We start from the raw sequence: 16,598 nt of genomic DNA, 5'->3' as shown, positions 1-16,598 counted from the left end.
GTGCTTGACAACTCTTCTCCGCACTATGTGAAGTGATTGAAATTTGTCAATCTTGAACCTGTGGGGCCTAACAGGGGACAGACCGGTAATTGGCGCAGGCGCAGAAGGCCAACTTTTAGCCCATGGAAATAGGTTTGGTACCCTTGGTAAAGGTAGCTGTAAAGGGGCTTTTTTCCAGGATATGTTGATATTTTGTAGCTGGATTTTACAGGTAAGGGTTTTTACCTTCTTATTAAGTTGAAAAATCAGACTTTCATCCATGTTTGTGGTGTCTGTAGGCCTGCAAAGTTTGCTGTTTTTGTGTGATTATCAGGTGGAGAAGGGGGTCAGAGGTCAACTTTGGAAAACAAGCTCGGATTCGTAGGGGTTCCGCCGATTAGAAAGTTGAAATTTTGCTCTAGATTGAAACTTTGGGGGCCTGACAGCCCTGCCAATGCATGTTTTTCATGGACTAAAACTCTGGTAGGTGACTTTTGACAGCTTCTTTCTTACATGATTGCCATATATTAAGATAGGAAGCTTAATTACTGTTCTGTGGCCAACACTACAACAGTGGGGCCAAACATGGACACAGTAAGCCAGATAGGGCAAACTCTATTTAAACAATCACATGACTTGCTGGTTTCCTGATCAGATAACTTGTGTTATGCAACAACACTATATCATAATCATCATCAAGTAATGGATATTGCTGATGAACTTTTAAGCCATTTATCAATAGAATTAAACATTCCATAACTTTAAATTTGAACATAAAATTTCACCGTACATGTTGGGAAGTTGAAACATAATCTTACCAAATGCTTTGTTGAATGATTCACTGAAAATACTAGGTCCTTTTCTTTCCTTGAATTCGACATATACCAACTCCTGCTCAATTTGACATAAGATCCTTTAAATTAGTTTAATCTAATTAAGGAGGTTTGATTTTAAACCTCCTTGATCTACTGTATCTAAGTAGCATGAACTTCTGTGCAACCTCTAACTTAGTCTAAGTACGGCTTGCAGAAAGTGGTATTCAACCAAATGGCTTCAAGTCACGCAAAGAGAAGTGCAAAAGGAAAAACGATGACAGAAAGACACCCTAGCCTCCACACAACTTAAGTTAAAGACTGTGCCGCATTGTGGACAAGTCTTCCGTCTTGGCTCCCAACCAAAAGAACAGATGGCACACACCACAGATCAAATGCATGTCTGGTACCCACAACTCCCCTGGACAAAGGGTCACCAGACACCACAAAAACCTCCCTTTCTGCGAAATAAAACCACCACGAAAGTAACTGAACTTACAGTACGTAGGTAGGGATTAGGGGCAGGACATTTATTCATTAGTTTGGTATAGCCCGCTGGCACAGGGGAGACATTACGGGCGATTGTGCCGTGGGTTTAACAGATGGCGGGTACGTGGGTATGTCGGTTTCCCGCGTTCCCAGAACGCCTGTTTGATCAATGCTGTTTTAAAACCCAGCATGTTAATTGGTACTAAAGGCTCCTGAGAAGGATTGGGTGAATGGGGGGTGGACTTGTATGAGATATTGTTTGTTTTCTGACAAATTATTACAAACAATTTTTCTACGTCAGCATTTTTAGACAATAAACTTTCTTGTGCAAAATCTTCAGCATCTTTTGCGAGCCAATTCTTTGGCTAAATACAACAACAACAGTCTAACAAAGGCCTAACTGACATGATCATTATGGATGACATCTATGCGAACATCAATTTTCAATCTGAAAAATCTGATACAATTGATTATTGTTTTTTGTGATATTGAAACAGGCTAAGTTATTTTATTTCATCTTTTCAATGTGGAAAATTCGAATGTTTAACTTTTTGTTAAACTGTGGGACATCGCTTCTGTTTCAACTTTTTGCAGTTTTTATCATCTGCATAGTAATTCGACCAATTGCCAAGTCTGTTCCTCACCACTGGTTATGCAGGTTTTAATCTCCAATAATCCATAGAGTGGAACAAAACCACATCAAGCCACCAGATGAGACTAATCATCTGTGCAAAAAATTAATACAACAAATGACAGTTCCTTTTCCCTGGATAAAACAGCACCCATAAGTTTAGTGTACTTCAATTTCCCACAAAAATCTCAACCAAAGTGTACAACTTGAGACTAAAATCTCAAACCTTGAAACAACATCAAGATTATCTTTTTGTCATCTGTAAACCAAAAATCTATCCTAACCTTTGACCTCCAGTACAAAGGCATCATGGGAAAAAAGATCAAACTTATCTCAAAACATTCAAGGTTGGGGAGCTCTTCTATCTTTCATCTTTCCTCCCCTGTTATCGCCTTGTGCAGACAGGAATAAGAACTGATACCGGTCAGTGGTGGTATCTTTTTATTTGACCTTGGCTTGGCACATTTATATTGTCCTTGACCTTGACAAGGGAAGATTCGGAGGGCAGTGTCACAGCTTCTGGATCGAATGGTTGAGGTTTTCCATACAACTGCAATGCACCTGCAAAACTGTAGTTTAAGTTTAACTTTCTTTCTACTGAAGTCGTCTTTTGGCACCAAATTTGTACAGGTTATTGGGTTAGGCAGCAGGGAGAAGGTTAACCATCACAAGTGTTATCTCTAGTTTAATTCAAACACTTGATTTACCGCATCATCTGATAGAGACAGACACAGCCCAGTCTGGAGGGACATGAAGTATTCATTGCTAGCCAAACAGCTTTTTTTCCAATTTCAGTCTTTCAGTTCGCTCCTCGAAATAGCCAAGTCCTTCGGGGGCTGTAAACGCATTTACGGACTATTCCCGTTGCCCATAACTCCAAAAGTCCTAATTTTCACGAACAAACGTTTAGACATTAGGAAAGGGTTATAACCACACCGAAGTGTTAACAATAACGGTACTCTAAGTAAAGTGCTATAAATGATACATAGGATCATCGGACACTGCGATTGTCGGGATCGAGTAATTTCAATCCAACAAATTTGGGCATCTTGTTGGCTGAAATGCTCCCATGGGGTTAATATACACTGATCTATCAAGTTACCAGATTAAAAAAGAATAAAGAGTCTTTTCCGTAATTGATCTCAAGGGTTGAGTGATACCCCTAATAGAATACTTTGTTGGCGTGCAAGTATTACATGCATATAGATGACAACATGAATAGAAAAAACTTCAAACTTGAGGGGAAGTTGGAATTGATCGTTGCGATATCTGTGTAAGTGAGGAAGGACGTTAGATAATACGGTTCCTCTCTGTTCTATTTCTGGACGAGCTGTTGCTATCTGTGCATGACAATGGTTAAGAGGTCCTTTGTTGTCTACATATTATGCATCACAACAATTGGGAGAAAGGCACGAAAACTTTCTTTCTTGTTCGGTGCTAGCGATTTTTCAACTCCTACTAGACCACAGTGCTAGCTGGGATTGAAAGAGGATAATACCAATCATCCAATGTATAGATTAAAAGGAATCGATTCTACACGCAGTCACACTGATACAAAAAGACACAAAAAGTCTTCCTTTCTTTCATCGTAAACTGAGCCGCACTGGTTATCAATTTTTCAGGGGGCAAGGGGTCAGGACAAAATGAGAAATCAGGGCAGGGAATGAATATGGAAAATAATCACGACCATTAACTGGTCACTATCTTTGTGACACTGCACAAATTACACCGGTAATAGAGTTTTGAAAGTGACAGATATGAATTGAATATGCCATTAATCATAAAAGTCACTTTGAATTTAGATAGACACCCAGATTTCAGAAAATCTAATCATGCACTTTTATCATTTCAACTTTTCCATGAATTTACAGTAAAAACATATCTGATTAAAAGAATATTTGATAATCTACCAGTATTCATCTTTAATACTCATATTTTTTCTTCTTTCACAACCTATAGTGTTGGGCTATACAGGCTATTCTATAGGAATACATACAAGGTCATGGTCAGTATTGGGCAAGGCTGTCAAAAGCTGAATCTTTTTTCTGTCCCACTCATTGTTTGGAAGCCCATGTTCTTGCTTTTCTCTGTTGAAGAAAATATAATTTCAACAATTTGAAATCATGTAATTCCCATCTTTTGTAGGACTGGTGGGTGTTTTTTTTTCCGAGCCAACAAATTTCTGTCCCAGGACAGAGGGATGGGTCCTGGAGACAGCCCTGCATGGGAAAGATTCCCATTTCTGACCCGCCCAAATGGTGGTGAATGGAGGAGAGACTGGGGACCTCTGGTGGACCAGGGAACAGACAGTATGGCACCACAGAGTCATGGGGGACCTGACAGCTCATGCTGTGGTGGTGACCAAGGGGGACACTGTGTGGTGAGGTCACTACATGGATTAGCATTGGTGCCATCCTATTTAGGCCTGTTCTTTCATGATGCAAAAATCAAAACAATTTGATTTGTTTCGGTAGTTTAAGTCAAATTATTGGTGAACATGAACGCTCCATTTCCACTTTCGATCCATTTTATTCTGAACCACCTCTGAAGGTGGTCTGTGACGGTTTGCAATAAAACGGTTGCAGGGAATTGTTATCATGAACCCAAAAGCAGTCAGTGTTTAGATCGCAGCGAGGCCGCCAATGTGCTGCAGTCCAGTGAGAAGCTAAAAAAGATGGATAACAAGCTATTGGCTTATAGCAGCCTGTGACAAATGTGACCCCTAGACCCCCATGGTCCACTTCACTGCCCCCTTCCTGCCATTTCCTGCATATGTCACTGTCATGTCCCGTCACATGGTCCCTCCACACACAGACAGGGCCACCCTGTTCTCTACAACATAACCTTGTCTCTGGACCATATTTTACCAGGAAAACAAACAAACTGAAGGTCAAGGGAGCTGACCTGTAAACTAAAAGGCCTGTACTGTTCCCTTACCAGACAGGAGGGGGTTTGGAGAATGCGTGGAGATTTACAATTGTCTCGTGACTGACAAGTGACATGAGGTGTGACAGGGAGGAGGATATGGAACATAAATTTTGGTAGCTCCCTCTGTTCTGACATTTGGTATAACCTTTGGTACAGGTGTGGGCGCCATGTCTAATGTGAACAAGTAATGCTAACAGTCACGATTGCAAAAATGGGCCCCTCCTGGTAGTTTGCAGGCTAAATTTTTTGCACTTTCGGGTGTGACCCCTACATGGACCAATGGGACACCCTGCTACTGGGCTATTCTTGGGCACAGCCAGGTCCCTGGATTTTTTAACCTCACAGTTAAAATCATCTCGGGACCCGGCCACAAATAGTCTCCGTAAGATTATCATGGAAACACACGAGAGGTACTTGTATCCGGCAGTCTACCTGGACAAATTTGTGGTTTCAGAGCCAAGCTGGGGCTACACCCCTTACTGGCACCAGTACAAATGTGACTAGCATTATCAAATCGTAGGCAAATGACACAGCAAGTTCTTTACTGCATTGAGAGTCACGAAGCAGATGCAAACAATTCCTTGAAATCCTTCAGGCATTTCCTTGCTTCTATGTTCTTGTGACAAAAGGGGTTCCGAGAAAGAAATCAATAATACGATTCAATTGAAAGGTTTCCCTGCCAATACATTCCTTCATAATTCAGTTTCAAGTTAGATTTTTCCACACACCATCAACCTTCAAAGAACCTCCTAAAAGTCAAAACAAATCTGCAGGCCTCAAGCCCCATTGATGAAGAATAATTTTACGGAGACCCTCCCTAGAATTCACAAATTGAGAATGGGTGTTTTCAGTGTAAACCAGTATTGGAAAGTCCATTAAGTCCTGCCTGGAGGTTTTCCTATTGACTTGTCCATCAACTTCCATGCACTGGGAGCCTATCTAACCTAATTTACTCAACAACCAATGGTAAGGAAGTAACTAATTTGTCTCTTGCCCCCTTTTCCTCTCACCATGTCAATTACTCTATAACCCTTGATAACAAAGATATGAGTCAAAATGAAACATTATGTTCAAGTAATGATGTTACAGTACCTTGTACTAGTCCTGTAAGTGTCAAAAGGGAATCCATATCATTTGCGATATTTGGCCTAAATGGTCTATAAAACTTTGATTTGATTTATTTGACTGTAAAAAAGTACAGCCAGGGCTACCCAACTAGCCAAAGGCTCAAAGGGTTAGCCATTGGACATATTCGTTTTGACTTGTTGTTGAAAATTCCTCCGTCTTTTGACTGATCTATCTTCATCTTCCTCTTTCATCAATTTACCTCAAGCTTCTTCCCTTGATCCTATAAGACAACTATTACTCTCACTTTAGCAGCAAGATATACAACGGCCTATGGAAGTGTTTTTATTGAGCACATGTACTCTGTATTACTATTAGAGGGTCTACCAGGAAGGTGAGTAAAAATCAATTCCCATCATCACCACTAATTCCCGATCAGTCAACATCCGTCCGACTCAATTCACTTTTCAATTTGCGGAGACCAGTACCGATCCATCTCTGTCTACAGCGACTTGTCCCGGCCTACGATATATTCCACTGTGGTCAGTGACTTGTCCCGGCCTACGATATATTCCACTGTGGTGGAACATAGCTTCTATGATTCAAACCTTGTGAGTATGGATTTTTAAAAAAGGTAAATCGGACGAACCTCAAACGAAGCAAGATACTCTTTTGGCTTTGACGTGATTTCCTTTTATGACTGTCCATTTAGCTCCTTAAAGTAAAATGTATTTTTTTGTGCAATTTTATGTAGACACAGATTGAGCTGGTGTGTTACGCTGAAGGACGGTTATACCGGCTATAGAGAAACAGATACAGAATCTTTTGACAATTTTACCAATACAAACCTGGTACCAAATTGCGATAAAAACAAAGTATGAGGGCCAAATCTATATGCAATTGGTGCACCAAGTTTTTTCTAGAAAATATAGACACATCCCTATTATTTTTGTCTCATATCATCTTGCTTGAATTTCTCTTTGAAATGTCCATAACCAAAGACATAACTTGGATTGGCCTTGCTAATGCCATGTTGGGAAGACAAGAGGTAGCCATTGTTTCGTCTCACATCTTCTTGATTTTTGCGTTTCGGCGCATGGGCGCCGGAACGCATTGTCCTGGCTTTTACCTTGCAGGCAGGAACCAGGGAAGCTTGGTTCAACACTGTGTCGCACACAATAAGACCTTATATGGCAATACGTTCCCAAATCCTTGTATAGCCGTTGCCTTATATGGCAAGAGAGCACGAAAAGGCAGGCAGGCTAGATTTGCATGTGACACAGGAGGGCGACCGCATGTAACTGCTACAACTGTTCGGAAATATCATTGCATTGTGGTTTCGGACTTTGATATCCTGAAAAATGACCATATTACATCTATTCCACAAGATTGCAGAAGAAAAAAAATGATTTCGTCAAGAAAACGACCAAATATCGGCATAAATGATACCATATAGTGAGGTTATAGCATTACGTCCAGAGTAACTAGTTACGTACCGCAGCTTGGCCGATCTGGCAACGCGAAGCACTTAGGACCCAGAAGATCCGAGTTCGTGTCCGTGCATGAATTTTTTTTTTCTTTTTAGATATTGAATATCAAAAATATATATTGATATTATATTAATCTATCAATATCATATTTATGAATATCATTTTTTTTCATTAATAAATAAAGAAATATTTTATATTTGTTATTTTTAAATATTCATTTAATATATACAAGGCCTTTGTCTTATGAACAGGACTTCATAGATTCCAAACCCGGCATTCGAATTTTTCTGTTCATTGTAATGGAAAATACCGTGCAACGGCTCCTATGCGCGGTAAGATGATTCTTGCAAAACACTCGCCACTAAACTTCTATCCCCGATGTAAACAGAGGCTCTTGATGTTGTTTGCAAAACAGCGATTCTTTGTTACAGTAGCAAATGCTCCATTGTTCAGTATCGACTTCATTCAGACAACACGGACGTGGAAAGTGGCGCCCCTCGGCACAAAACTATGGGAATTTTCATGAATTTTAGCAAAATTACCCAGGAAAATAAGGAAGAAATGTTGTAAATGCGGAAACCAGAATAATACGGATGAGGTAGCTGTTGATTTGTTTGACATTTGGTAGTCATTTTAGATAGAACCTTAGCTGTTATGAACTTCTATTTCACTTAATTACCATAGTGCTGATGATTCAATGGTGCTTTTTCAAATTTTATGTTTTATTGCGTGCCATGTACATAATTACATTGATAGCTTTTATAATGAGCCTATTATACATTTTACAAATAAGTACAAGTTGTAGGCCAAGACCAGCTTTTTCAAAAGCACTTAAGTTAAGTGACGTAACTTCAAAATTGCTTTCCCCAATCTGCCTTTCTCTATTAAAACAGTACTCATTTCCCAAAATGACAATTTTTCTTATAGACTGAACAGCCCTTGAGTGACTTCCTCTGGCAGATTTTACTTCAAGTAAAGGGAAAAGACAATTCACACTCATAAACGTAGCCGAAACGCCAGCTTTTTTTAAAAGCTCTTGTTTCTTTGAAATGTCCATAACCAAAGAGATAACTTGCTGTGGCGTTGTTGGTGCCATGTTTGGATGACAAGTGGAGTTCCTGTCAGAGGTTTAAACCCGTCCACCTGTCCCTGATCGATTGGGTCCGGTAAAAATTGATTTTCCCATTCCTCATACCACAGGCTTTAACAGCTTCCATTAGCACTGGCACAGACAGGTCTTTTATCTTCCCCTGATCCCTGATCTAGTCATTTAGCGGGACTGGACTCCCCATGTTTGGTGCTATGGATGTTGTTTTTATCTGTCTACAAGCAGTTGGTCTAGGGAAAGATTAGAGGCTTTTAGGAAAATGATTGTCAGCTTAGAATTGTAGACTAATCGTACTCAATTTGAAAGTGAAAGAGTTGTTTTTAATGAAAAATGTGAGAGCAAAAAATTTAGACCAAAATATTTGGGATGAAGAAGCAAGAAGAGGATGGAACACTGTAAATGCGTTTAAGTTTGTGTTGATTTGATTTTGCGATAGAGAGAAAATGGAGTGTTTGCGGTAGCTTTTAGTTTGTGGTTGAAAGAAAGTTGATATTCGCAGAAGCATTTTCGTGGTGGTTTTATGTTCGTGTGAAGAGGTGATCGCAAAAATCGTGACCAATTAAACTACCTCAAACTCAAATGCATTTTACGGTACTCAAGTTGCAAAGTTAACAAAACAAGAACAAAACTGTGAAGAATATACGTCTGTGGCTTACCTTGTTTGTACTAATGTTAGTGGCTGAGTTTCTCTGCCTCTGTAGGGAGGGTGGCACCTGGTAGTTCTGTTCTCTGACTGCACCCGGCAGGACCTGGTAACCGGGGCTGGTCTGCTGCGCCGGGTAGCCGTAACCTGGGGACGTCGTCACCCCTGGAGGGACCTGGTAACCGGCCGAGCTCGGCGGGACCTGGTAGGTGGAGGCAAACCCGCTGTGGGACGTCGGCACGTTGTATACTGCGTGCGGGGAGGGGGTTGAGTATGGGGAGAAAGGGGAGGGGGTAGAGTAGCTACCCCCTGAGCTGGGGACCTTGTATAAAGGCTGGTGTGTGGGAGGGGACTGGTATTGGTGCGAGGGAGGCACTTGGTAGCCTGCCGCTTTCGGCGGCGTCTGATACAACGGCTGTTGTTGCTGCTGTTGCGGAGTGGGCGAGAACGGCTTATCGTACATCCCCGCGAGGAGCTTCATCCGGTTGCCGGGGGCGATGCCCTGGCGACCGTGCAGCGAGCAGAGCCACCATCCCTCCAGGCCCTGCGTGTTCTGTTCGAGGACGGTCACAATGTCACCCTTGCGGAAGCCGAGCTCGTCAGGAGTCTCGGGGATGTTGTCGTACAGTGCCTTGGCAAGGACATTCTGGAGAGGGCACAGAAATCAAAAATCCGTTAGGTCTTTCTTTCTTTTCAAATATCAACATCATCACCATCAAACTAAGAAATTTGACTATGTTGTATCATTGCTAGACATAGTTCAGAGGAAATCATGACATAAAAGATCACAATTACACCTATAGCATTTCCCTCTATGTACATACAATTAAAACACATCTAAATTGTCTTCTTCATCATCTATGATTCATGTCGATTCTCCATATCATTAATATCTTTACATGGAGCTGAAACGTATCTGCCTAAGGAAAACTTCCTTCTATGTACATACAGTACAAGCAAAACCCACTTAAATTGTCTTGTTCATTATTTATGATCAATTTGAATTCTCCATACAATAACATCTTCACATGGACTGATGATTGAGCCAAAACATCTTTGACCCAGGAAAACTTTGACCTACAAAGACCACCAAGTGCATGGTGCTACTCACACATCCTCTGAAATTCCTAGATCTCTTTATCAACTCCACATGTGTAAGGTAGCAGCCTGGTGGGTGTGACATTCAAATTACACCAGGGAAACTGCCAAACCCAGTCTGATTGCAAGATTGTATCTAATCCATTAAGCCCCTCCTCATGGGGTCAGACAATGTCAAGTCTGTCCAAGGTCATACAATGGATTTTTGGGGAAGGGTTCAGCACTTACGGTAACAACTTTGGTGGCCCAAACACTATCAAGACCTTGTAATAAATGTACAGTATATACGATTATATCTTGACAACTTTCATGAGGTTCAAAGCACAATACAATCTTACATTATTTACGTGCAGGAGTTCGAGAGGTTATGGGTTTGATCCCTGGCAATCATGGCTGGACATTGTATCCTTCGGAAAGGCACTTTCCTCACTCTACCCAGGTGTAAAAATGGGTACCTGACTTCGGTTGGGGAGGTAACGGGCGGTGGATGGGCTTCACTAGACACAGTGGATAACAACCCACTGCCCCTACGGCCTCAAAATGTCTATGGGACTACCTTTACGTTTTGTCCCTACCTTTTTAGGACTACAGTTCAATAGCCTCTGCTGTGAAGAGTTCTACTCAAAGGTGTTCAATGCCCCAAGGCCAATCAACATTTCACACATTCAGGAGCTGCCCCCCTCCCACACTTGTCTGCCTACTGGATACAGCTGATGTGACCTTTACATGGTTCAAATGGCAACCTACAGTTTGGGTTCCTTGTAAGGCAATCCCTGCTTCTTCTGAAGGAATGTCTGGGGTAACACTACAGTGCTGGGGAGGTCACATTTGTTTGGCTTCGTTTCACTACCCACTATGACTATGACTGTTTGCAGCATTTTGTTCCATTTCTAAGGAACTCGGAACTATAGTATGCATTGTGTTGTGGCAGTCCTGGCTGTGTTTCCAAAACAGCAAAACCAATAAATAAATAAATATGCTTATGTAACTACTTGAATCGCTTTTACGTTAGCTAGCAGAGCAATACGGCTTCGCTACAGCTCGCCTAGTAAACAGAGTACTACAAGAACTTATATAGATATGAACATTTCCATATCTCATATGAAAAGTAATCCATGTTCATTATGAACAGACATAGATATAGCAAGACTTGAACAGATATGATGAGTTATACCAAGAATTCCAAAGACCAAAACGATCTTTAGGACCTGCAAATTGTGTAGCGTTGCCCCCTTTCTTTCCATATTTTGCCACTGGATAAGGGTATCAAACAAGATACACAAGAGGGTCTGCATGGGGGGCTAACAACGCTTTACGCTGAATTCAGAAGAACCCAATACGTGTAACGCAATAAACAGGGAAGGCCGCCTTGGCGTCGCTATGATTGAATCAGATGAATAAGACGGTTTTCCCTACGAATTAAGATAAATCAAAATAAGCTGCCTACGCCTTACAGAAAAAGAGCATACAGACCCTCACATGAAAAGGGTATAGCCTACATGACAGACCAGAAATGCTAGAGGAATGCCGTAGGCCCCATAACTTGTCAACATGTCCTCATAAGGGAACTATCGTTCAAAAGGGCTATAACAATGGTAAGGATAACAGAAACGACAGGCGCTAACCAGTGCCCGCTCCGATTCCCCTAATTCCTTTCCAGCCGGCACATTATCGGACACTTAATACACAGGCTGACAACAACGCGATCGGGTTGGAATGCGTACCTTTGTTGCAAAAGTCAAGTTGTCAGCTCAAATGGGCAACAGGTAGATTTGTTTTTTCCATGTTGTACATTCGCAAGCCATGACATCATTCAAACAATTATCACTGGGTCATGTGTAACCAAAGGATACAATTTCACTTACGATAACAACTTCGGTGGCCCAAGCGCTATGAAAACTGTTAAAGTACCTTGTAAATACGGTACAGTACATACGATATCTTGACAACTTTCATAAGGTTCGAACCTCAATACAATCTTACGTTATTTACATGCAGTTTTTCGACAAAGTCTGTTCAGTAAAGTGTGAAATGAACAACGTACGCCTGACCTCTGACATTTGTACCTTATACAAACACAGCCGAGGTTTAGATTAGCCTGCTAGCACCCAGATGTGAAAGGTCTATCTATAGCACTCTGTATCAACTACTATATCATGTGTCTTATTAAGATCCCTAACACCCAATATTTGATGAAAAAAGAGTTTGTCTTGTTTTGGCAAGCGATATTTCAAGTTGACAGGGTTTCAAGATGGAACATATAAGAAAGTTCAAGACCTCCCCCCCCCCCAAAAAAAAACTCTTCAAGGTTCTTATATGCCACAATGAAGCTATGATATTGACAACTATTGAAAGAAGACTGCATTTTCCAAGAGCAGAATGCTAATCTTATCATGCTAAAGGGCTTCCCTTTCTATCTATAAATAGACTGTCAAAGTGAACTCTTCTACAAGGTTTTTTATTGTCTTTCAAGGTCTTTAAAACAACAATAAAACTGTGTTATTCTAACTAATCTTGAAGAGATGACAGTTGATATGATAACCTTCCACGTAATTAGATAACCTTTCTTGTAAAACAAAACTTCCACAAGAAACTCTTGTACATGTTTTGAGATCACACAAACTGTCAGTCTACCAAAATGTATACCATCAAAACAAAAGTTTTGAGATCACACAAATTGTCTACCAAAATGTATACCATCAAAACAAAGCTTCTGAGATCTCACAAATTGTCTACCAAAATGTATACCATCAAAACAAAAACTAAGTGATATTTTTCAGAGCCTGTCCAGAACTTTATGTGATGGACAGGGCGTTGAAAGAAGTTTGTGAGAAGAAGAGAGAAAGGGTGTTCTCTTACAACTTTCCCAGCAGGTTTTGACAGGGGGGTAGGTACAACTACAGTCCTGTTGGACACCTTAGTTTGTTTGGGTTTCCTCCCATCTAAACATTCCATGTTGGTAGACAGACAAGCCGGGGTTAATCTGTAACACTTGTAGGAACAGCCAAGAGGTACATTTCTGTACAGTTCTGACACGGCTTACTGAAGAAATGAAACACATAGCAAGGACCAAAATTCATTTTTGGGAACAGGCGCACTGGTGCATCCAACCTATAAATCTAGGTACACAGAAACTGAATTTTGGGTGCGCACAACATAAAATAAGGTAGAATGTCAACAAAACATGATTACAAACCCAACTGCCTTCAATCTGTAATTCTAAACTGGTAGCTAACTTGAAACAAGTAATACGTTTAAGTACAACAAAGGTTATATTGCTTTTTCTGATACTTAAATTTCAAGAATATTCAGTAATAGTTAAGTCTATGATGTTTCGTCAGGATGCCCTAAGAGGTTGCTATCAATATTCCTTTCTTTCCTCCTTTGAAACTTTGATGCCAGAGGAGAAACCATATCATCAGGTAAATTAGCAGTCTCCACAGTTGTTATAGGTCAAAGGTGGCAGCCATTGACACACATGTTTTGTTCCACACTGGCAGGGCTTTCAGAGTACCACACAATGGACAGAATGAGGTCATTTTAGAGAACTTCTAAAGTATTCTTTGTCACATATGTTTAAGGTTTTCCACCAAAATGGAGACTTGACTCTATCTATAGTACATACATATAGACTGAAAACTTAAAAGTAATAGTTTGTATTTGCAAAAGTAAAGAATTGTTCCTTAGACATTGTTCTCTACCTAATCATTATGATATTCCTACCCTGGGAACTTGTTGTTTCAGCACAGTCCAGTGGTTTTCCACAGTATATCATATTTTAGTTCCCACAGTCTTTTGTAAGGCAGATACATTAGCACATATCCAGTATCTGTGTCCATGTGAAATCAACCCCATTCTAACCCTATTACTAATGGAGTGTTAGCCTGATTGAAAATATGGAAAATTACAAAAATTAGCATTAAAGAAAACTGCTGTATACCTAGTAATATTAGTCAATTCATTTCTATACATGATTAGTTCAAACAACACTATCACAATGTATAGCGACGTCTATGATGCAAAAATACGACGTTGTTGTGATGTGAGAACTCACTAAAAATTGTGGTATGAGTTTTTGTAGGCTCACGAAACTAAGGGGATCATTGAACGGCACAATTTTGCGTGGTTTTAAAATCCCCAAAGTATGAAGTTATTACGCAAATGTGCTAAACAATGTTAGTAAATGTCACTACCATAAAGATTTCAGCATTTTTTCATTTCCATTTTTTGACCCTAATATTGCTTTGGTTGCCTTTAATGTGCCTGGTTTTGCCATTGCCAAGAAATAATTGTACTTCAAACCCAGACTCCATGCAGGGGGTGCTGAAAGTCCACTACACCTGGCAACAGTTGTCACCTTCAGAGTGAAATATGGTCGGAACACTTCATGGAACCTGGCAGTTTTGATGGACGCTTGACAGATGTCAGTCATGGAAACACATTTCAAGAGCAAGTCTGCTTTGTAAAAGGTAACTTACACTTTTTTTTGCATTTTTCTAGGTAAATTTCTTGAATCTAATTCTGTTTATCACTCAGTTTGTTGATGTTATGCTATCAAAATCACCGGCTATGGTGTTTCCAGAATAGACAACAGTTTGTATATCTTATCTATGAGCAAATATCTCCACACAAAAATTACAAATTGTTTATTACCAATTTTTGGCAGCAAATAATGCTATATTACATGAAAATTTAGTATGAAATTTCATACGAGTACCAGTAGAACAAGGGAAATTGTTGTCATTTGAAAGCCTTCTACTGTTGCATATGGGTAGAAAAAAATTGTGCTTCATTTAATTGCATTTGCTAAAACACTTCTCTTTTGCAAAGAAATCATGGCAAATATAAGAAACAGATTCTACACTACAGCATTCGACCATTCTTCTAGGTCAGAGATTCTAGTGCAGGTCAGTGATAACAAACTTACATGATTGGCCAAACACAAACAGTTTCAACAAATGTTATTTTCAACCTCATTAGCTACACATTTCTCCCGTAGATCAAAAGATATGGAAAGAGTAAACTAAAATGTAGACCAAGCCTTGAGGTTTCAAGTGTGCCAATTAGTCGCCTAATTGGACTGTTCCAACCCACCCTAGAGACCCCAAGCCTTCATAAAATACTGTAATTCTTGTTTCTTTCGCTGTAACATTATATTCACTGTTTTCATGGTCAACTCTGTCTGTCTGTGAACTTATCATCACCGTGAAAAAAAAACTGTTGTTACTATTTATGATTCCTTCACACATCCTTTCTGTAAATCACTTGCCGCCACTGAAGTTAAAGTTCAGTGAAAATGTCTATTTTCCTTACACCGTGAAATTTTGCTACCGTGAAGATAAAGTGAATTACAGTAAATAGCAGTAACCTCTACTGGGCTATCTGGTCCCCCTTGGAAAGTAAAGACCAGACAAGCAAACAGACTGTAGATTCAGGGGGATATAACACAGTAGGCTGGGGGCATCACTGGGTAAATAAACAAGTCATGGTTTGGTGATAGCATCAAGCCTAGGGTGGGGTGGGGTTGGCAGGGAGGTGTGAAAGTACTCAAATCTCTCAAATTGGGGGCAATATTAGATTATACACAGTGTGAGAACGAAGCATGAAATCTTCCTAATGAACTGATACCTTCACAAATCCTGTAAAACGTAAACTATGTACACAGTACAAAGCCTCCACAAATTATGCTGCATTCAAAATACCATACTCCATAGAAATTCGTACTCCATACAGGAATTATACTCACCCTTTCAGGCATAATGATTTCACCATTCACAAAACCGACGCACAAAACCAGCTTCTCATATCCTTTGTCTTTCTCTAGTGCGTTGGAGGTTCACACGTTTGCATCCATACACTGTTATAGGAGACCGTCAGTGATCTAGATATATGTAATCTCCCACCACACAGGGCATGCTCACTCAACCCTCCAGATTTTGATGAGATCACCCCAAAAGGGACTGCTGGGATTGCTGGTTCTCACAGCAAGTCCCCATGCTGATTTGCATACCGGGATGACAATATCAGAACCTACCCTGCAATTTTCGTCTTAGCCTAGATCTATCAAGCCTATGACCTTTTAAAATTACTCTTGGTTTAATGGTGTTTTGATGTTCCGAGTTTTCGTGCTTGTCTATAGTGTTCATGCGTATCTAGCCAATGGTTTGTACTCTACAAGTTTATAAAGCAAGCTCTGCCTGGCAGAATAATTAATTCTCCCCATTGTATTGGGAATGCCACATGTTACTACTACGGTATTTGTACCTGTACCTGTATTGTATAGCCATCATTATAACTGCTTTTTGGCATACTAGTACCACTAAAGTATAGCTTCACAGAATTTGATGGCTATACT

The 16,598-nt window shown here is 40.3% G+C and overlaps 1 protein-coding gene across 3 annotated transcripts in view; it reads right to left on the bottom strand.

Moving 5' to 3' along the window:
- Nucleotides 1-16,598, bottom strand: part of LOC136437888 (breast cancer anti-estrogen resistance protein 1-like) — a 42,828-nt gene that overhangs the window by 8,305 nt on the left and 17,925 nt on the right. For 2 of the 3 annotated variants that reach the window (XM_066432458.1, XM_066432457.1), the window contains exon 2: nucleotides 9,159-9,791. In XM_066432458.1, coding sequence (XP_066288555.1) covers nucleotides 9,159-9,791 — 633 coding nt within the window. Of the gene's footprint in view, nucleotides 1-9,158; nucleotides 9,792-15,989; nucleotides 16,182-16,598 lie in introns of those variants that run through there. The other variant, XM_066432459.1, reaches the window with a different exon arrangement.

This window comes from Branchiostoma lanceolatum, chromosome 7 (genome assembly GCF_035083965.1).
Source record: "Branchiostoma lanceolatum isolate klBraLanc5 chromosome 7, klBraLanc5.hap2, whole genome shotgun sequence".
NCBI lineage: Eukaryota > Metazoa > Chordata > Leptocardii > Amphioxiformes > Branchiostomatidae > Branchiostoma > Branchiostoma lanceolatum.
Note: the sequence above shows the minus strand (reverse complement) of the source record. Positions and strands in the feature narration are given on the sequence as shown.